This window comes from Danaus plexippus, chromosome 11 (assembly GCF_018135715.1).
Source record: "Danaus plexippus chromosome 11, MEX_DaPlex, whole genome shotgun sequence".
Taxonomy (NCBI): domain Eukaryota; kingdom Metazoa; phylum Arthropoda; class Insecta; order Lepidoptera; family Nymphalidae; genus Danaus; species Danaus plexippus.
The window spans coordinates 3022590-3046055 of NC_083544.1; the positions used below are offsets into that span (position 1 = coordinate 3022590).

General features: G+C 33.8%; 1 protein-coding gene across 1 annotated transcript; it reads left to right on the plus strand.

Moving 5' to 3' along the window:
• Positions 1-16015: 16015 nt before the first annotated feature.
• LOC116765676 (twinfilin) lies at positions 16016-23424 on the plus strand. Its single transcript, XM_032655249.2, has 9 exons — positions 16016-16203; positions 16663-16740; positions 16818-16929; positions 17163-17325; positions 17917-18050; positions 18640-18743; positions 19197-19340; positions 19505-19623; positions 21644-23424. Exons 1-9 carry the CDS (start codon positions 16179-16181, stop codon positions 21794-21796), a joined length of 1032 nt encoding a protein of 343 aa, XP_032511140.2. The 5' UTR covers positions 16016-16178; the 3' UTR covers positions 21797-23424.
• Positions 23425-23466: the final 42 nt, after the last annotated feature.

Sequence of the window (23466 nt, forward strand, 5' to 3'; positions counted from 1 at the left end):
TTTGCTAATCCGGTAGCCTATGTCCTATGTTCTCTGCCGAATCACCTCATTTCTGATGCGATCCGTCAGAGAAACGCCGAGCATAGCCCTTTCTATAGCTCGCTGAGTGACTTTGAGTTGGTGAACTAGCCGTACCGTTAGTGTCCACGTTTCGGCACCGTAAGTCATTACGGGTAGGACGCACTGATTGAAAACTTTCGTCTTTAGGCATTGTGGGATCGACGATGTTAAGACTCGACGTAACTTCTCAAACGCTGCCCAACCCGGCTGAACTCTTCTACTCATCTCGTCCTCGAAATTGTTTCTACCCAACTGCAATACTTGCCCCAGATAGACATATTTTTGAACAACTTCGAGAACGACACCGTGGACTGCAATCGGTTCCGGTAGAAAATGTTCATTGAACATGACCTTGGTTTTGTCAAGTTCATCCGTAGGCCGATGCGTATAGAAGAGTCAGCCAGGTCATCAAGCATCTGTTCTAGGTCCTGCAGCGTTTCTGCCATAATGACGATGTCGTCTGCAAATTGCAAGTGAGAGATGTGTTCGCCATTGATGTTAATACCTCGTCTTTCCAGCGCAGCGTCTTAAACATGTCCTCTATTGCATTTGTGAACAATTTCGGGGAGATAACGTCCCCTTGTCTCACTCCTCGATGCAACGGTATGGGACTTGTTTGCTGATTCTGTACTTGGACAGACATAGTGGCGGCTTCGTAGAGACATCTTATCACTTGGATATACCGCCAATCAACTTGGCCACGCTGCAGGGACTCTAGAATAGACCAGGTTTCAATCGAGTCAAAAGCTTTCTCATAGTCCACGAATGCTAGACAAAGGGGCTGATTATACTCTTTGGTCTTCTGTATAATTTGCCGCACCGTGTGAATGTGGTCTATGGTGCCGTATCCGCTTCGAAACCCAGCCTGTTCCGGTGGTTGGAATTTGTTGATTCTTCGCGCAAGACGGTTTGTGATCACTCTTGAAAATATCTTATAGACGTGGCTTAGCAGGGAAATGGGTCGATAGTTCTTCAGCAGGGATTTGTCTCCCTTTTTGAAGAACAGGATGTCCACACCCCTACTTCACGCCTCCGGAGTTCTCCCTTCGAAGAGGACAGAACTGAACAGCTTTTGGAGCTCCCTCAGTACGGGTTTACCTCCGGCATTCACCAATTCTGTTGTTATGCCGTCTTCTCCAGGGGCTTTTCCATTTTTTAGCTGCCCAAGAGCGATCTCGATTTCGCCAATGCTGACTTCTGGCAGGTCTTTTGAAAAGTGGCGTGTTAATGTGGCTCTAGGATCCGAGGAGATGTCTGCGATGTTTAGAGCCGGCTATAGAAGTCTTTCACTTCTCAAAGGACTGCCGGCATTGAAGCAATTAAACCGCTTCTACAACCACATTTCAATTCTTTGCACGAAAGTTGTTCATTTTAAACATTTTGCCGATGGCGATCAGTGCGATAATAGTATAAGGCTTTTGACTTCACGTAAAATATTTCCTCGGAATACATCCCATTAGTATAGAATACATACCAATAGGCAGTAAGACAGGCTGGCAAAAGCTCTCCAGAGATTTAATGGTTCAGTTTCGTGAGACCAGGGTCATAGACAATTGTCACCACTCTTTTTTGAAATAATTCAAAAAATCGAAGTTGATATGTGGTTGCACCTCCCTAAAGATGAGGGGAATACTTCATATGGGGTTTCATTTTATAAATAATAATTTGTGTACCGGGGTAAAGTACCGCTTCGCTCTTTTCAGGATACCAATTTTGCTGGAAGCCAACTTCAGCTATTTCAGTGAATATAATGTTGCCAGGCGACTGAAAAACGAATGTTTATCGATCTATGGTGAGTTAATAATTATTCTTTTGCGAATAAATTTATTCATAATTATTTAAGCATGTTATAATAACTATACTAAATATTACTTTATGAATTATTGGAAAGTATTTATTTATGTGAAAATTTTGTTATAATGACATTTATTACTTTTTTTTAAATTCTGGTCCCAACTTCTTCTGTATGTTGCTGATGTAATCGTTGTAACATTTTTCTTCTCAGACAACATGAAATAATAACAGACCTTAGTAAAGGTGATATATATTTGCCGTTTGTTTGTTTATTACCTACTCAAAAATATTACTATTATTATCATAGATCATTTTACTTATACATGTACCTTTTGAGGCTAAAGGAATAAAAGTATTATATAATATTTACATATTTACTAAGGTCAGAGAATTCTGCAGGGTAAGGTTCCAGTCTGTAAACAATAATTTTTTAAATCTTTTATTTATTGTAGGAATATGAGAGGGTAGAAGAGAATCAATGTAGGAATATGAGAGGGTAGGAGAGACTCAAACGACATATAAGCCGTTGTCAGAGGACATCAGGGCTCTTTTTTCGTTCGTAACGCGCGTTGGTGTGATAGTTTAGTCGTTAGTAGATTTTCAAAGTGTGTTTAAATCTTTCGATTGTATTATATTCGGATTTCATTTAACGATTAGTTTAAATCAAGATAGTTGAAAGTTATTCATTTAGAATTGTTTTTATTTTTGTGTAAATTTAATAAATTTGCAGTGGAATTGTATCGAATGTTATTTTTTAAAAAAGTCAATTCTTACCTTGTTTCTAAGATCAGAAGTGCGATACGTACCTTGAGAACCCCGTTTGGTAAGGCCTTGTTATTTCAATTTACCCACACATTATTTTTTTTGTGTTTTATTAAATATTTCTTTATAACTTTTTTTTTTAGACACTGAGTTATTTTAAATATCGTGTTACGTTATTATCGAGAATATTAATTTGTGTTAATTACTTTGATTAAGCGGTGAGTAAGCTTTTATTGCGTTTGTTTGTTGATACGTTAATTTCTAGCGATCATACTTATTTAATTATTTTATTTTGTTACTAAAATGTCTGAACGTGAACGCAATTGTAGCCGCAGTGGTCTTGATAGTAATCCTCGTCGTGATCGTAGCTAGAGTCAGGGTAATAGTTCCCGTGAGTAATCCTTTGATGAGAATAACATGTTGAGACTTGATATGGAGGCAATGATGTCTCGTCTTAAAACGTTAGAGGCGAAAACAAGGGCTTCGTCCATGCCGCACCGCGCGTCGGTGAATTCACACGACTATGAGGAATTGCGTTACAAAGGTTTGACGCCCGGTAGCGTTTGTAATAGGCAGTCATCACGACAGTTGCAGACACCAACGCGCGTCCGCGATATATCTCGCGTTTCCGATCGTCGTGTACCCTATAGAATGCGTGAATTATCGTCGATAGGGCATCTGGTTTCTCCGACGCATGTGACTTGACGTGAAGCTACCATTCAGAATGTTATCATCATCAGGATCCGAGACCTCGCTCGATCACGACAAGTAGGCGACGCGGGTATACCGTTGGAATTAGTACAGGCGAGTGTTACCGATTGCATTGCTAGTGCCATCAGATCAATTAGTACGGCTGAAAAATCTCGGTATTACTATATTTCGAACTTTGACCCAAATCTACACAATTTTGACGATTAGTGCATACAAATTGATTGCGCGAAAGTTTTAAACAATTGGAATGATTTAGAATGCCTTTCACGAATAGGAAATTGTTTGTTAGGGGATGCGAAATCTTGGCTCAATAAATTGGTGTCTAGCTACCGTAGTTGGACCAATTCTAAGAAAGAATTCAAACCTTTATGTCCTGAAGTACCAGATTTTGCTGGAATATTGTTTGAAGTTATGTCTAAGAATTCCGATCACTATCCAACGTACGCGTAATATGTACGCCGGTCGATACTTTGCTTACGTATAGTGCAAGGACTCGATGAGGAGCTTATTTCGGTTATAATTATTCGCAGTGTCATTGATCCAAATATTAGGGCTACGGCGACAAATGCTAAACTATTTCCGAATGATTTAGTCGAATTCTTTTCAATCTATGTTAAACCAAATACAATTAGTGTTTCGAGACAACTATACTCGCGTTCGGAATTGTGAAACGTTACGACAGATAGACGATCTCTGGAGTATTCACGTAAACGTAATCTGAGTGATATCAGGTGCTTTTTCTGTGGGCAGTTGGGGCAAAAAGAAGCTTTGTGTAGTAAGAGACCCAAAATCGAACGGTTATCAGGGAGTTTATCAAATAGTGAGGGCGTTAAGTTATCTAGGCTCGAATCATGCACATATTTTATGAATGAATGGTGATGATTGTTCAGTCTGATGTTTTGATGACAATTGATACACCTCTGGTAGGTAACTATTTAGAGAGGGTTACTAAGAGGATAATTAATGAATTCTCTCGGTACTTGATTACGGGAACTGCTACATCAACCGTAAACATAGGTAGCATGTCAATTAAACTTAAATCCAGCATTCCTGTGTATAATCGGTCATATCAACTCTCACACGCTGAAACGATCCGTGGTCGTGACATAATAACAGATTTGCTTGAAAAGCAAATAATAAAGGAATGCTCGTTTTTAGCTACCACTATTGAATACCTGGGTCGTACGATTAGTAAAGGTCAGGATAGGCCAAGTCGTCAGAAAGTGCGGGCCTTAATTGATTCAGCCGAACAAAAAAAATCTTAAGCAAGTAAGGCAATTTCTGGGGTTAGCTAGCTATTTTAGGCGGTATATAGTTGGGTTTGCCCAAAGGGCTGCTTGCATAGCGGCACTTACTAAAAATTAACTTTCATTGAGGTGCTGAAAAACAGGCCGCTCGTGACTACATCATAGATTGTCTTACAAGTGAGCCAGTACTCGCCATTTATGATCCTACGCTGCCAATAGAAATACTACACAGATGCGAGCTCGATTGGTTACGGAGTCGTCATGATGAGAGTGCATAAGGGAAATCGTAAACGAGTACTGCCTTATTGTAGTAGACTCACTCAGGGGGCTGAGAGGAAGTAGCACTCGTACGAACTGAAGACGCTGGCAGTGATTAAGGTATTAGAGTATTTCAGGCATTATCTTGTGGTTGCACACTTCATCGTGGTTACTGACTGTAACGCGTTAAAACTTACCCAACGTAAGAAAGACTTGTTGCCAAGGGTGGCTCGGTGGTGGGTATACCTCCAAGAATTCGATTCTAACCTGGAATATAGAAAAGGTTGTTTTTTGTCCCATGCAGATTATCTTAGCCGCAATCCGGTTAACTTATGTACCATTAAAAGACCGCTAAATTGGGCGCAAGTTGCTCAGGCTTCTGACGAGAAAACTCACTCTCTAAAACAAAAACTGGTGGATGGGCAGTTAAACCTCAGTCGTTATGACATCCTTTAAGTCAAGCTCTCACCTATTGGTGAAAATCCTAATTTTTGTTGTTATATTCCAAAAGGCCATAGACTGTCTTATGTGTATTTTCACGACGAACATGATCATCAAGGGGTTGATAAAACTGTAGACTTGATAACAAAACACTTTTAGTTCCCAGGGTTGAGAACATTTGCAAAGAAAAAAAAAAATACATTTCCCATTGTTTGGTTTGCCTTTCTCATAAAAAGGTAGCTCGTGCTCTTTCACGGCTCATTCATTCATGGGAGAAAACCAGACGTAGCATTTGAGGCAGTACATATGGACACCTTGGGCCCCCTACCAGAAACTGACGGTCACCGTCATGTACTTATTATTATAGACGCGTTTTCAAAATTTTGTTTATTGTATCCCATGTTCCGACAAGACACTGACGAACTAAAGCAACACTTCACTACCATGGTGTCTCTCTTTGGAACTCCAAAATTAATTGTCACTGATCGGGGACGCATGTTTCAATGTTTCAAAGCACTGATTTTATTAATTGGGTCAAGGACTTGGCCAGCTGTTTTGTTGAGGTTACAGCTGATCCTAAACATAACAAAACGCAAGACAACTCAATATTCTGCTTTAAACCTGCTTATAGGTGCTGAAGCTGCCACACCGCTCATACGTAGTTTGATACGAGACGTTACTGTTGAAGGCTCAAGTGGTAATCGAGAAGTCCTTCGTCAAATGAGTCGTCAGAGGGCATCTAAACTCCTTCGTGCCAACTAAACTCGTCAAGATGCCTATGCTAACTAGAGACGTAAACCGGCTCACTCTTTTGAACTACATTCCTTAGTTTTTGTTAGCAAGGTGGCTCAGTCAACAAGGAAGCTGGACTCATGTATGCGGGGACCACACCGGGTTATGAAGACACTATCACACTGCCGATATGAGCTGCAGATGTTAGCTGGCTCATACGGCAAATCGACTCGAGCAGCTGCGGAATATATGGTCCCGTGGAAGTGAGAATGGACTCCCGATGTGTGTTCTGCTTTCTTTGATGGTGAGGTATTTGCCTTATTCTGCCTGAAATTTTGACTAAAACTCCTTTTGAGATTTTATTGAAACTTAGTCCCATTGTGTTATTTATTTTAATTTTGTTTTGACACAAATCTCTAAATGTATTGGGGTTAAAGCGAGGAGACATGAGTTACTTGTTACGATGTGAGTGTTTGTCTTGGAGTGTATCGGACACGCTGTATTAGAGGTTAGATCTCTGGGTCTGGGATAGCTGTCTTGGAGTGCATCGGACAGGCTATGCCAGAAGTGGCGCTGTGCCTGGGACAACCGTTTGCCTTGGAGTGCATCGGGCCCGGTTGTCCTAGAAGTGGTGTTGTGTCTGGGATAACCGATTGCCTTGGAGTGCATCGGGCCGGTTATCCCGGAGGGGACGCTTAGGTTGGGATAACCATTTGCCTTGGAGTGCATCGGGCCGGTTATCCTAAGAGGTACGTTGAGCCTGGGATAGCCGTTTACCTTGGAGTGCATCGGGTTCGGTTATCCCAGGAGGGACCATAGGCCTGGGATAATTGTTTATCTTGGAGTGCATCGGATACGTTATCCTGAGGATCTGGTCTCTTGGTTAGGAATTAATTTAGTATGTTCGGAAGCTTGACTTTGATAGTGAGTTGTCTATCGAGCTGTGGTTGTAAAAGATCATGAGTTTATTTATGGGATGTTGGTCGGCCAACATTGCCTGTATCAGATGGTATGTTTTGGAACATGTTTTTATAATAACCTTCACACACACACCAAGTCATGCCTCAAGCAATTCCTTGTGGGTCTCTGACGAGGTGTGAGAGGGCGATCTTCCGACAAGTCCCGCCCCAAGTGGTTGGTTATTGGGATGTTTTACAACCACTTTGTGTGGGCTATGTTTGTTTAGCTCACTTTACATTGACGTTAACCATGATGTTACTGTTGAGTTAAATCAAAAATCGAAAAGATTTCTGCCGTTATATTTCTCAATTTCAGACATAGACAATGAGGGAGAAGAGTTGTGTCATGACGCCAACTTGCCTCCGGAGGTTGACCTGCCTGTGGAGGGGACTGAGCCGCAATCAAGCCCGTCTGGAATGTCAAGGCATTCAAAACTGAATACGTCTAGTGCGAATGAAAAGAATTTCCTGCCCTTGGTGCTAATACTACGTTTTGGACGTCAAGAAAGTTAAACACAAAGGAGCCCGGGGACGTGCTCATGTCAGGAAAGGCCGTGTAGGAATATGAGAGGGTAGAAGAGAATCAATGTAGGAATATGAGAGGGTAGGAGAGACTCAAACGACATATAAGCCGTTGTCAGAGGACATCAGGGCTCTTTTTTCGTTCGTAACGCGCGTTGGTGTGATAGTTTAGTCGTTAGTAGATTTTCAAAGTGTGTTTAAATCTTTCGATTGTATTATATTCGGATTTCATTTAACGATTAGTTTAAATCAAGATAGTTGAAAGTTATTCATTTAGAATTGTTTTTATTTTTGTGTAAATTTAATAAATTTGCAGTGGAATTGTATCGAATGTTATTTTTTAAAAAAGTCAATTCTTACCTTGTTTCTAAGATTATATATAAATGTAAATGTCGTGTTAGTTGTACTATTTACAACAACGGCTGTACCAATTTGGCTGAAAATTATTGGATATTTACCTTAAAACTAGGAGACGGATATAGAACAGTTTTCATTCAGGAATTCAGTTTAGTTGAAGCAGGATCAAGTCACAATATTTGTATTATGTATGATTTCACGTGACACAGTCTAGAGATGTCGCTAGCATTTGGTTACCGTATCTATTGTTTAAACACAGTTTATACATTTCACTCCGACGAAGTCAAGGGCAATAACTTGTTTATTATAAATATACATGTAAATAATATAACTGATTAAATTTTTGCTAATCTTATTTAATGTATACAGCATCATCCTGCCTCAAATAGCAAAATTATAATAACATATAAAATTTTATAGTGGCTGTCATACGACTAGGATAAAAATAAATAAAAAGCATCTCATTCAGTATATTTAAAAAAAAATCTACATCATATTTTTTAATAAATAAACTAAGATGAATATCCATTGAAAACGGCATATTGCAATGCATCGAGTTATCAAATAACTCACCGTGTAACATTAATTCATTTAACAAACAAAATGAAAAACGCCACAACATCTCAACTTTCACTGACTTTAAATAATTTTAAGGCACTGATATAAACATAAAAAAATATTTTGATATCTAAATTATTTCAAAGTTCAGAATCTTTGTATTTATATATTTAACATAAAGGATATCTTCAGTTATGATATTTGAAAATAAATTAAGTCCATTTATAATAAGAGGTTATACAAATAATGAAATATGGTAAACAACAAAATTATTTATTCCAAAAATGTCAAATATTACAGTAATAATGTTTGACCGCAAATTCTGATACTGCGATAACATAGACCGTTTTGAAGTCTAGACGGCGTTATCTCTAAGTTAGTTTGGAATATTTCTATTGGACGGGGAACTTGCAGCAAATTAAGCTCGTAAAATATCTAAAAAGCTCCTCTCTAGATACATATACAACGTAAATAAATTGTGATCTCTTAGCTAGTTTAAACAAATTACTCCCACGTCTTACTGAGTTCAGGCTTAGGAACGATACAGTGGAGTGATACATTGTATACCTTACACGATATAAAGTTTTAAGAACAAGCGCAGAACTTGGATACTTCACGTCAAGTAGAATGAAACTCCGCTATCTCGCTTTAAAAATATGTCTTTATACTTTCCCAATTCCACTTCTGTGTGATAAAATACATTAATCTTCGACCGTATTGAATAAAAACCTGTAACTAGCAACTATTTCGTAGTAATTCCGGTAAATACCGTATGATAGTCGAATCCAAATAAAACGGATTTTTAAAATGAAATCCTATCACTCGCTGACACAACAAACCTGCTCAAATTTTAGGAGTCACAATGAAATTCGACTGAATAGCTTACCCAGCAAACAGCAAACAAGAGTTCATTAAACACTTCTGCGCAATTAACACGGCGTTGAAAACAATGTACGTTTTAAACACAACCTGCCACAAAACAGAAACCTTAGAGCCAAACAAAATATTCATGTAAGCCATCATTTACAAAATGTATCTAAATTTAAGTAAAGGACTTTTGACATGAATGCCTTTGTATAATAAAAGCGTTGAACAATGAAACTCTGTTAAATATGTTAAATGAAGTGAAAATATTGCTTTTTACATATTAACGCTGTATTATTAATATATTGTATATCACAATTCATACATTCACTTTAAATATATTGTTATTAAAGATAATTGGATTAAAATCATAGGGGAATTGAATACCTAAATGTGAAATTTAAGGTACGAGCTCCTTATTGTATATTAAATTATCAAGGGAGGTAAGCATTTCGTAAGTTATAATCAGATATTAATATATAGGCTAAATTAACTTTAGTAAAAAACAAATACCTTATTCTCTTCCATGATTAAAATGTAGAAACTCGACATAAATTATAATGATATAACGTTGTAGATCTAAGTCCAAATCTAAAGTCCAAATAGTCGCTAAATTCTCGACTTCTAAATTCCAACGTTCAGCGAACGCCTGATATTTATTATTCATTCATAAGGAGCTCTGCGATATTTACTCCCCCATTACTGTGGCCTTCGTGTCGTCGTCTCTCTTTAAAAATTTAATATTAGTCTACAGTTGCAAAATTATACTTAAAGTAAATTATCGTTTATTTACCTAACAGTTATTTCAAATCCAATTTAGTTCAAATTGCAATAAATCAAGTAGACTATATATAACATACCAATAAGAACTGCTGAACTGAATAATTTTACCAGAAAGAAAATATTCAATAAAAACACAATCTATCCATAAAAATTAATACCTACATATGGCCTGCAGGCAATATTCCTAGCAGTTGTTAATAAGATTCGAACAATAAGTGGAATAAATCTGGTAACATAAAGATAGCTCTATTTTAAAAGACTACTTAAAGTCGGTTTAGGATTATTACGTTAGTGGTTATTTTCATTCATTCTTTTGAAGAATATTCGAAAATTTATCAATGACCGAACAATAACTTAATACAATACAATAACGTGTCCTCGAAAAAATTAGGTTTAGTCAAGATACAATACAATCACAGATATCAATGGATACAATAGAACGAAAATTTAATTTAAAATCACTGGAAACGACATAACCAGAAATTCAACAAACAATACTGTCTGAAGTGGAATACCCGTAGCTCAAAGAAAACGTCTTATCAAAGTGCACGCTTCTTGCATTACTATGAAACTGTTGACCCGGAAAGAACTAATAATAACAGACGGAATAAATGTACGAGAGTAAAACCGAGCGGTTTCGTTAAATCAGCGGAGTGAAAGGAATCCTCGAGTTGGATCAGGCCCAGCGAGATTGAGATTGCAGCAATTTATACGGACCGTGACGCCTAAGATAGCATCTTGTATTAACTTTATATCTTTGTGCCACACAAGGATTTACATTTTGCTCCATTTTAAATCGGGAATACAACGCTATCCCGTTTTACTCGACAATACACAACATTAAGGTATTGTGGTATTAAATGCCCGTCACTTTGCATCAAGTATAAAAACCATTATAGATCTTAAAATAAGTCGGAGGGTTGATAAAATAAGGTTATAATAATTGCTGAATTATTTGCTACTTTACAAATATAAGGCGGGCGTGGTGGCGGGCAGCTCTAATGGGTTCCATTACGTTGCCTGCCACCTGCGCTAATGGCTCAGAAATATTTAATTGATGAGAGCCGCTACAGATATCCCGAATCGCAATTTTTCATTTATAGTGTTTTTCGTTTTACTTGTGAAATCATGGTACCTACATTACGATGCAAATTTTCATTTCATTGCAAATGACAGCGTGGTCACACAACATCAAAGTGAAATGTAATTAGCGTCAAGCGAAATGCATCTGTTATAATTGTATCTCTCGTAATATGATATTTATTTTAAATTTAAATTTATCAAATTTCTCAAAAAGAGATGTATTTATAGATATATGAATTTATTTATTTGTTTGAAGAAATAATGTAAGGGTTGTGAGCGTTATTATTTCTATAAAATATAATCATTTAGACCCTCATGTTTAGAAAAAGTAATAAAATAAGTCGAATCTAATATAAGTTCTTTTCGCCTTTTTTCGACCCAACCAATAGATATCTCGTACGATATATCTCAGATAAGTTCCAGAAGGCCGGCTTGATTTGGTCATATTAGTGGTAAAATGGAGGACTGTGTCTATATGCCTCGACCTAGTTCTGTGAGAGCCGTTTGAATCGAATCAAGAAACAAGCTTGTCTTGCAAACCGATATATTGAAGTGCAACGGTCTGGACATTGGCCCTTGTGTAGAACTGTTGAGTCTTTTGTGTTTGCATCGATTATTTTAAAGCTATAGAACCGAGAGTTTCGTTAATATTTTTTTTTTTTGCGGATAGACATTTAACTTTTTTCATTAAAATAGGTATAGAATCAAAAATAAACTAAACAAAACACAAAAAAAAACTCCTTCATTATTTACTATACATTCTACCTCGCGACCTAGGTTTGTAAAAAAAAAAATCACAGGCTAAAAAGTATTGTTTTCGCTTCAGAGTTATTTTAATGAATAGGAAGTGCTATTTGATTTTAAAAGTATCATAGCTACTAAAAATATATAACTAAATATATATATGTCTAGATACGATTAACCTTACAGTTTACAATAACCATTTCCCAAACTTTATAAGAATTAAACAGTATTGCTAAGTGAGTCGTATGCACCAACTTTAAATCTAATACCACAGTGTTTCGAAATATTAATCTTTGATTTCCAATTCCCTTTGAACAAGCTTTACTGCCGAAATTAAATTTCAGAATAGAAACGGTTTTCCTAATTACAAACGTTCCTCAATATGCATGTACAATTAGATGGGACGTTAAAGTCTTAAGAATTATTCTTTTATATATTTTAAATGTATAAATGTATTTTGTTTCAACATTAGGCTTTCATGATAAAAAATATAAGAATGATTCTTGTTATTAATAACCAGTAAACATACTATTACTACAAAAAAATACTTGTCTAAATCGCAATCGTAAACAGAATACGAAAAAACTGTTAATATTGTGTTTTCGTCTGTGTGCAATGCTAAAAACACAGGTATTCATATTTTTCGCCTGAGGATAGGCGGCAAATTAACACGTTTAAATTATTTGCTCTCGATTCAATATGCATTGTATATTTTAAATTAAAACAACAAAGGAAAAAGTGTTGGAGATCGAAATATAATATTTGATGGTTTATAAAAAAACTATGTAGAACTCTTAATTTGTTAAATGATTTTATCTGTTAATTTAATCTTTCATTTATACGAAGTTCTTTAAGTTGCTACAGTAGAATAAAATTAAGATATGACAGAAAGCATTGCGAATTGTGTAACCTCAATTTTAAGTACTAATCAATAGTTTTTGTAAAAAAAATATTTTTTTCATACAATTTATAATATGAAGAACTGCGATTCAATTAGTAAGGTATCGACTACTCCGTAACAATGAAAATTGTCATGGAAATAGGGATGAGAGTGTCTTGTAGCAATAATATGAGAAATGTACGTAAACTCGCTAAAAAAAAAAACTATATGTTTTTGTTGTAATTTAAGTTATTGTATTTATATTGCTGTTAGCCCTGTGGCTTTGACAGCTCCAATATTTATCTCTTTTGTACAGCATTTTAAATCACCGCAGAAAACATTGATTATAACCCGAAACCATGGCAATAATGTTCTTGAATTATATAGTTTGAAATTCTAAATTTGTCAAATCTTTACGATTCATTACCATTAGATAAATTTACATAGATGTTTCTTGTATGTAATTTTCGGAACGTAGTAGCAATTACGGTGTTACGCTTTGTACCTCACTGTTCCAATTCCAATCAAAATAAGCTTGACGTTCCTTCAGCTACTTAAGATCTACGTGCTGAATTGTAATTGAGGCTTGCATTCTAATCACGTGAATGACATGCTCATTACAGAATTGGGCAACTATTTGCACCGGTGTAGCTAAACGAACACTATACGAATGAAATTATTTTTTGAGAATATAATTGATGTTAAATATAATTCGATTTCTTCAATAGTCTTGATATATATTATTTTAATTACTATCTTCTGGAGAAATTACATAATTTGAATTAAACTTTTAAAAATTATCAAAAATTTGTGAAAAAATATAGGAACGCAATGATGATGGTTCTCGTGATTTTGAAATAAAAATAGTTTTTTAGAAATGTAAATTCAAAAGTAATGTAATAAAACACTCATTTTACATAAAAAAGTAAGCTTATTTACACTAAAAATAATTTGCAATAGTTTAGTGACAAAAAATTTCCCTCTTTTGACAATTTTTTATCAACGTTTCGATTTAAATACAGAAAATACAAAAATATGCATAGTTGATTAGGATTCTAAACATTTCTTTAATGTACGAAAAATCGAAGGAAATTATCAATTGCAGGTTAGAACAAGCGCAACTTTCTACTGAAAAGTCCGATTTTAATTTTTTTTAAATTTTATAGGTAGAACAAGACTTAAATGTTGTCCCATCTGAATTAAAGAAATCCGCAGCGGGAAAAAGATCCTTAAATTTTTATTAATAACATATATTATTTAGGAAATTATTGTCATCAATATGAAAACAATATCACAATAATATTGAAAATCGGACTAAAGTGAAAAGAAGACAATATATTTTTTTAAATAAACAAATTAAGAACTTAGCTTTTTAATATTTTAAATGTATTTTATTAACTTAGAGTCGCCATCAAAAATTTAATGAATGACAAACACTAAATAAAAAAAACCAATAACTCAAACAAATAACCAAATCAAATTAACGACGCTGTAACATGTGTACTCACTTGTATACTCGTTCCGGTTGCTTTCTCGCCTACATTAACTTGGAGAACGCTAGACATTTTCTGGCGGAGGCACGCATTCCGTTGCGCCACGACGACGATCACGGTTTGTGTAATTAATTAATTTCTTATTTGGCGCCGAATCAAAATTACTAAGTATATTTGAATTATTTTAAGAACTCTTTCTTATAATTTTTTTCTTGTCTTATTTGATCCATACTCTAATGTAGAAAGTATTTTATTCCATTAAAATGCAACTATTTATTAGTATTTACTAAAAATGCAATTAAATATACTAATTTTACAGTACGGTCCGTTAAACTTTAATGTTTTTAATAAACCGTGTTTACGTTATTATTATTTTTTTTCTAACTAAGTAAGAATCATAATATGACATTATGTTACGCATAAAAAATCACTTTAGAATCCTTCTGAACTAGTATTTAAGTATAATACTAGTAAAAGTAGTTCATGAATTTGGTTTAAGGTATAAAATATATCAACTGTAAAAAACTATTGCTCTTTTGTTTCTGATTTTATATAACTTTCTTCATGACCTAAATCGCTTCATCATATATAGTAGCGGCTATATACATATAATAAAGCAATGAAGCGACTGTATAGCATATATAAATAATGTTTTTAAATAAACAATGATAATTTTCATAAACAATAATATTAAATTTGTTTTATTTTTATATTTTAAATAATATTTGAATATCATTTTTCTCATACGGTCACAATGATTTTTAAACTAATTATTTTTGAATTAATTAATTTTAATTATTTTTGAACAGACATAAGTATAGATTATGCTAGCCACAAACGTTACAGTATACTTATGCAATTCAGGACTTGCATTTGCACCTGCAGAAGTATATTGTAACGTGTATTGGAAGAAAACTGTGCAAATTACCGACATGCACAATTTCTTACAACGTGTGTAGTAGGAGTTTGGTTTCAGCGCAAGTTTCAGTATAGTTTTAGCCACCTATATGTGCACGTCATTTTCGCACCAAAATGAATGGGGCTGTCAAGAGGCACGGAGTTCGCGCTATGATAGAAGAATTTATAAATATAGGAATGAGCAGTGTCTTTGCCAAATAAAAAGTAAAAAATACCAGAAATGGGACAAAAAATATTAACCAGCCTTTAGTTCATAGAACTCGGCGTCTCTTTTGAATTTTTTAGAATTTTGTTGCTATAAAAAAGCCTACTTCTGCAATTTATGCAGTCATGCTTGAGTCGTTTGTGGTCACCTCTGAAAAACCGGTATGGATGTTAGTCAAGTCTTGCGAAAGTATACTGTAAGGTGAAGTTGGTATTATATTTTTTTGGTCTTTTCCCTACTAAATAACCGATAATAAGGCAATTGACAATTCTGAATTATTTATACTACTTATTTCGACGACATAACAGTGTATCTGAAAGATATAATTCGTAAAAAAAAAAAAATATAATACAATATTTGAATTTATTTAAAATGTTAGAACAACTATAATGAACTTTTATATTTATTTCAAGTCATATATTGTTAACACAAGTTTTGGATATCCCAAATTTAATTAAAGTTTTCACAAAACAAGTAAAAATTGATTTTTGAACCATATAACATACATTTTTATTAATTTGAAATACAATACCGCGAAGCCAATTTATCGTGTCTCAATGCCCGATAAAACTATATTTATTGTCTTTGGTATTATTGTAAATGACAGATGGACATTGGTATGTAATTCTATTCAATATGTCAGAACTAGGACGTATGACAGCTGTTATATCTTTATAATCACTAATCACTCTTCGCCTACATAAACTCCCGTTATAAATAATATATCCGAAAAAACGGAGAATTCATATTTCAGAACAATAAACAAAGCACTTCATAGATAAAGATATTAATCTTAATATATACAACATGTCACATCAAACTGGAATACAAGGTATTTCATCATTTTTATTCTTGTTTTGGTGCTGTCGGTCTTATTAATAGCAACTAAATTTCAATGAATATAACTTACATTTATGATATATTTAAATAAAAACAAGATTGTAATAAAGAAAAACATAGGAGTGTAATTCAAGAGACCAGATCTTAATTGAATGCAATCTGATAAAATCTATAAATATAACAGTATTTCACATATTTATAGGTGTGACTGAGGGAAAGCAATTTTTATTATGGTTATGGACTGGAACGTATTTTTACATTGCATTTTTATATTCATCATAATGATGTGCATTTAATCTTTTTAAAATATTTATATCTGTAAAATCTTTGAAATGAGAAAAGTCCTTAATTTTTTGAATAACTACAAAATTCTAAATATTTTTCTCCATAACATGGCGTTATATATAATAGTAGAGGAAATAATTTTAATATACTTTTGTATATGTTTCAGCTAATAACGAATTGAAGAAATACTTCAGTAAGTGTAGAGATGGGAAAATTCGTGTCCTAAAAATTAGCATAGAAAATGGTATTATTAATAAAAATATTGGTCATCATAATTGTAATTTGATGAATAAGATTAAATCAATATTTATTTTATTACAGAACAACTAACATTAGCTAAACACTATCCAGTTAAAAGTACATTTGATAGTGATTTTGATAAGTATGTTCCGTCACTGATAGTCGAAGACTTGCCATGCTATATTTTATACAGGTAATATAAATGACCACTTGTACCTACATATAAGACAGTTATGAAAACATAATTTTTTTATAATATTAAAAAATTGTACTAATGTTTTGCCGAGAGAACTTCATAAATAATGTAATAATATTAAGGTAAGGTAAATAGTGTAATACTTAGTAGCCCATAGCTATGACTATGAGTTATCACATTTAGAAAAATCTCTTGAACTATATTTGTTTATTAAAAATAATATATTACAGATTTGATACAACAAATTCCCTCGGGTATGAGTGGCTCCTGTTGAGTTGGTCGCCGGACTCAGCTCCAGTGAGACATAAAATGTTGTACGCTTCTACGAAAGCAACACTGAAACAGGAATTTGGATCGGCCCATATAAAGGATGAAATGCATGCCACAAGCAAGGTACATTGTTAGACAAAATTATGTTTCATTAAGTCTACATTAGGTACAACACATAAGTTTTAAATAAATCTAATAACTTTTTTATATGATTTCAACGGTAAGGACTCTGGTCCAAGAAATATATTCTAAGCTAGCTGTTGTCTGTGGCTTGAATGGATAACTCTTATGAGAATGTGTTTATCCTTATGAAGTTTAATTCGATTTATCAAGAGCCCTATATCAGATCCTGACTTAATAGAACTTGTTCAGGACAATGACCTTTCAATTACGAATAATTTTTGAAGGAATAATAGATTAACAAACAAAGTCAAATTTAGATCTTCCTCATTTTTGAAGTTGGTTAAAAGTAGCCTTATTTACTCAGTTCTTTATAACATTTCCTTCTAGTTGTAGAGTATAACGAGAACAATTTTTTTGAAACATGCTTTCTTTGTAGTGGTATCTGTGTCTATCTGTGTTAGTAAAACCTTTTAATTTGAAATTCCAAAAACTCCAAGTTTATCTGCTATTATAGATACAAGATTTCAGATGATGAAAAGCTAACATTATGAATATTCTCCTTAAAATCTATCATCAATTATTTGTTATTAGGACGAAATATGTCTCAAAGGTTACAAGGCCCATGTTAGCGGAGTGAATGCCCCCGCACCCCTCACTGATAGAGAGGAAGCATTAAAAGAATTGCAGGAAAGTGGACATGACCCTAACTACGGTACGGATGCCAGGTAGGTTTAATTTAAATGCATGGGAAACTTGTAAATGAAACAAAATATAGAACAGTTCATGTAAAGTAAGTGTCAACTAATGCTTTAGATTTGGTTGTTTATAATGTTGTAAGGATTTTTTTTGAGAGTATTTCTGTTCTACAGACATAAAATGAGAATAGTATAATAACAGTGTATGCAAATTTAAAAAAAAAGTATATATAAAAAATTTCATTTATTTGAAATGATTTTTTTTATTACCTCCATAACTATTTTTATGTGGATCTTTAGTACAAAAACAATCTCTTTAAAATACACATAGTGACGTGCTTGTGGGTGCAGATTGGTAAATTATAAGTATTAAAAGTAAGTATTAAAATATAGAAATCTGTGATAATAAAAAATAAAAAATAATAACTTTGAAAAGATTTATATTAACAACTCATGTTATTTTAGTACTTAATGGTTTCAAAAATATTGTCACTATTTCTTCTTAGAATTTGAATTTAAACTAATTAAAAAAAAATAAGTCAAAATACAATTTATTTATTTTTTTATTATCATTACAAGACAAATATTCCTATTGTAAATATTAATGTAACTATTTCAGACAGTCAACAATGGGAGGGATAGCATTCCCAATAACAGAATCAACAAAACAGGGTATTATTGATCTCCAACGAGGTTCCTACAACTATTTACAGTTCAAAATAGGTGCATATTCATTGTAAATACTTTCTGCTATTCGGAATTAGTCTTGAAGATAGTTAAAAAATTCCGCCAGGGGCAGCACTAGTGATAGCAATTTGTCTATCCTATAATATATCCCACACTTGTATACAACAATATATAATTCTCTAAGTTCGGACATATTATTACTTCAAACTCATATATTATCGATACTGATAATATTTGAATTTAATATTATTATGATAGGAAAATCAATGCATACCTTTCACTAGTGCTATCTCTTGCGGATCTTTTTTAAATATTCATGGTTACACGATAATTTGTCGCAGTTCTGTTTTCTCAATAAAAAAAGTTAAAGTTATTTTTATACAGCCAATTTTTTATCTTTAAAAGACAGTCCCGATTCATCCAATAGATTGTATGAAACTTGATATTCACTCAGTATATTATTATTACAAGAAAGCTTTTATGTTACAGATATAGATGAAGAAAAAATATGTTTGTCAAAAGCAGCCATGATAAATGTGTCTGAACTACCAGCTCAAGTTCCAAGTGATCAGGCGAGATACCACTTGTTCTTATTCAAGCATTCTCATGAAGGAGACCACATAGAGAGCTTTGGTAAATTTGCAAATATAATATTTAGACATTTTCTGTAATGTGTATAGTTGAAAAAACTAACTTATTAAGAATAAAATGTTTGCAGAAACAAGAATATTCATACCTAATCATTGTTCGTTTTGTTAAATAAGTTGATATATATGACACTTCATATTTTTTTGCAGTGTTCATATACTCAATGCCAGGATACAGTTGCAGTATTAAAGAAAGGATGATGTACTCCAGTTGTAAGGGACAGTTTTTGGATATCTTAGAAAATATGGGTGTTGCTATCGCTAAGAGGGTGAGTTAAAAATTCAAATATATACTGCTTACATTAATTAGGAATGTTTGGCTGACAGAAGACACTTAAAGAAACTTTAATATTTCAATCACATTAACAGTCAATGGTAAGCACTTTTATATAAGACCTTTTTGGCATGAGTCTAGTTTAGGAGTAGACAGGGACTGCGCTCAAGCGGTTCCTACCTTAGGAGGGCCGAACGCCTCCTTCCTGAGGTTATATTCGGAAATCGTGTGGTCCATGGCCCTCTACGGGGCCGCCAAATTTAAGCCGGCGACCAGCTCGTGCGCTGATCGCGTATCAAAGGGCTATGGTCATTCGGACAATCCTTGGGTATCGCACGACCACCGGAGAGACTGAAAACCTCCTTGTCGGATCAGCGCCATGAGATTTAGAGGCGTAGGTGCTTGCCCATGTATTCAGTTTGCGCGCTGAAGCTTGTCGCCAGGGCTAAACTCCGCTGCCGCGCCAGGTCAAAGAGTGGCGAGATGAACTTCAGCGTTATCTCATAGCACAGTGGAACGACCGATTGTCTCAGCCGAAGGCCGGGCTCGTTACTATTGCAACGGTAAGACCCCTCTTTGAGGAGTGGCTGGAGAGACACCACAGCGTCCTCGCCTTCTGTCTGACGGAGGTCCTTTCCGGACACGGAAGTTTTGGGAGGTACCTGTTTCGGATTCAGAGGGAGGAAACGCCCGGGTGTAGACATTGCGACAACCAACCAGAGAACACGGCGGCGACCTCTCGCGCCCGCCATTAGTTCAGGCCATGGTGCGGAGCAAGAGGCACTGGGAAGCCGGCTCCTTCTTCTGCGAAGCAGTCATGCTAGCTGAGGAGGATGCAGAACGATCCTCCTCACGCCCCTGCAGCCGCAGAGGACGATCCAGTCGTTGGGGATCGTTAGACAATCTCCAGCCACCGTAAGCGCGGGACTGCGGACGGCGAGCAAGGGTAGCTTGTCGCCCGATCAGAACCAGACCCAAACGTACGGCGCTTAGTGTACCGCGCGCACCTTTAAGAGCCATCAGACCACCACAGATGGGGCCATAGAACCGTTGCCAAGCCGGGTTGCTGGTGCAAGCGCAACGATGTACCGTGGCCTGGCTCGGAGCAGGAGAAGGTTAGGGGGGTTTTTAGTCAGTAAGAGTCTGACACTCCCTCTTGCCCCACCGAGGGCAAGAGGGGTCATATGATGATTTTCCCCTTTATAAAAAAAATCATTAAAAAAGTCTAGAAGTAGAAAATATCAGAAACTAATAATTTACTTTAATACAATAATGCTGTTTTTTTTTATTGCGAACAATTGTTAAACCTTGTTTTAATAAGATGTAATACTAAAACTATATAAAAAGTTTTTTACTTAATAGTTAATATAAATTTAAATTATTTGTAAATAAACTATTTAACAAAATAATAGAAAATCTAATAATTGTATGTTTGATACTTTCCTGGAATTTATTCAATAATATTTTGTATATCCTGTCTTAAAAAGAAAATTAAGTATTTTCTTTTATTAGGAGGTATGAGCCAAGCCGTGAGGCTAACCTATTTTATTTATGTACTTGTCTATTTCAATATATTTTGTTAGTTTTCACTGGAGCTAGTTGGAAACTCGGTGTGATATGTTTAAAAAATACTCCTACTGTTTCTTATTATCTAGTCGTGTTGTTGTTGCTCTTGGCTGTGAAATAATTTCTTAATGTCTACATACAGCAAATATGTTTTATTTTTGGAACGGTTTTTGTGTTTTTATAAGATTTATAGTTTATATTATTTTATTCCTACTCAACGTGACATACAATTAATGCTTTATTATTCAATTTCACATAGGCTAGTCTGTTTCTTGTACTATCGTCTATTATTTTGTATTTGTCTGTGATAACATTTTAAATGCTTCTCCCAAAATTGCACTGTTGTCCACTAAGAACTTCTGAATTTATATTTAAACTTTTTGGCATCATGGACATTGGATACTCTATCTGTAAGAAGCTCTAAAATTATAATATTTATCTTCTTTCAGCTGGAAATAGATGACGGTAAAGAATTAACTGAAGATTATCTATATGATGAAATTCACCCAAAAAGAAACTTACACAGACCAGCCTTCGCCAAACCGAAGGGCCCTCCGAATAGAGGCGCCAAAAGAATCACTAAAGCGCAGTCCACTCAATAATCAACTGCCATTATTTGTATGCTTTATAATAATACTAATTAATTATGAAAACTTCCATTTTTATATTTATTAATTATAATATTTTTTAATGATAAAATTGGCTAACCATTTTAATAAATACAAAATTTAACATAAACAATATATTCGACTTGAATAAGTATTACTATAGGTCACTAGTTAAAAACTACACCTGTGAAATTAATAAAATACTGTTGTATTATGAAAAAAAAGCAATAAGCAGTAACAGTATTAAATATTATAAGAATATTTATATTGTGCAATGTAATTGAAACGAAGTGGTTATTATATATATTATGTTCAATGGTAAACTAACGCTTTTTAAAAATTTCAGAAAATACTAGATTTTTTTCAAAGGTATAAAGATAATGTTGTGAATTTTAGAAGTTGAATGTATGCTGTCATTTAGAGTCTCTTTTCATTATTAATTTTAAGCTTTAGCTACGATAATAGAGATCATATAAATTTATGCATAATATATGTAGTTTTTAATATTTTTTTAAATTCTCTTTACCATTTCTGTATGATTTAAATAATGTTATGATTGGTCAAAATTTAAATTATACTTGATAGAATTTATAAATTTTGGTGTTCGTGGAACAAATGGATCTGTAATAGTGGGCTCAACTTTATTTTCATAAATAATAATCTGTCTTTAATTTTTTTATAGAGAACCGAACCATTAAATATTGACATAGGCTTAAAAATGTAAAGGGTGAAATCGAAAACAAATTAATTTTACCTTTAAACATTGAATATCTTAAACACAACATGCGTCTATGAGCTTTAAATATAAATGTTACCTTTATTGTCTGTTTGTCTAAAATCAATAATTAACGCTTCAATCATAAGTACTTTAGGCTTTCAGAAGCAAAAAGTATAAATTTTTATCTTTCAAATTAGAAACATAGTGACAAATATTTGTATTAGGACAGGTTAGACTAAACTTTTTAACAAAGCTTTTGTTCATGTACAATTTTTGCCCTATTGTTTAACAAGTATGGACATATGAAAATATGCAGACATTGGTAACTAAACTATATATGTACCTTGAAGCCACATCAAGTAACTATTTAATATAACGATTTTTTTAACAAAGAATTGCATTATTTTATTAAAATTATGTTTAAAAAGTAATGGTTAATTTTTTTACTTTTTATAAAATAAAAATGATCCTCTCAAGATTCATTTGTTCCATCCTATATATTTAAAACTTACATTTCAGTATATATTGCATACACTCTGAGAAGAAATGGCGTATAATCCTATTCAAAGCTTTTTAAGCAAGAAAGGCAATGACTTTCAATAAATTGTCAAAAATATTTTAATAAGAAAATGATTTATTGATTCTCATTAAGAAAAAACCTTTATCTTGCCAAAACAATTGTAACTGTCACTTTTAAACAAATATATTTTTAGTCATATTATTATATTAAGTCATATTATATTTAAAGTTTTTAAATCTTAAATTTTGATGTGTAATTTTGATTGTCGAATTCATATTTTTTTGTGCACAAAAGATTTAGAAAGTTTGTATATTTGAGTATATTTTTGTATTTAATCAAAGAATCTTTATTGGGTAGTGATAAATAAATGCTTTTGATATTTAACAGTTTTTCTTTCATTTCCTATAAAATTATTAATAACTGCAT

What these genes read in the sequence shown, in the direction of transcription:
- LOC116765676 (XM_032655249.2), top strand. Translation starts at nt 16,179, where the DNA reads ATGTCACATCAAACTGGAATACAAG. An exon ending in AAAAATTAGCATAGAAAATG is followed by an intron (nt 16,741 to 16,817) that starts GTATTATTAATA and finishes ATTTTATTACAG; the next exon opens with AACAACTAACATTAGCTAAA. An exon ending in AAATGCATGCCACAAGCAAG is followed by an intron (nt 17,326 to 17,916) that starts GTACATTGTTAG and finishes ATTTGTTATTAG; the next exon opens with GACGAAATATGTCTCAAAGG.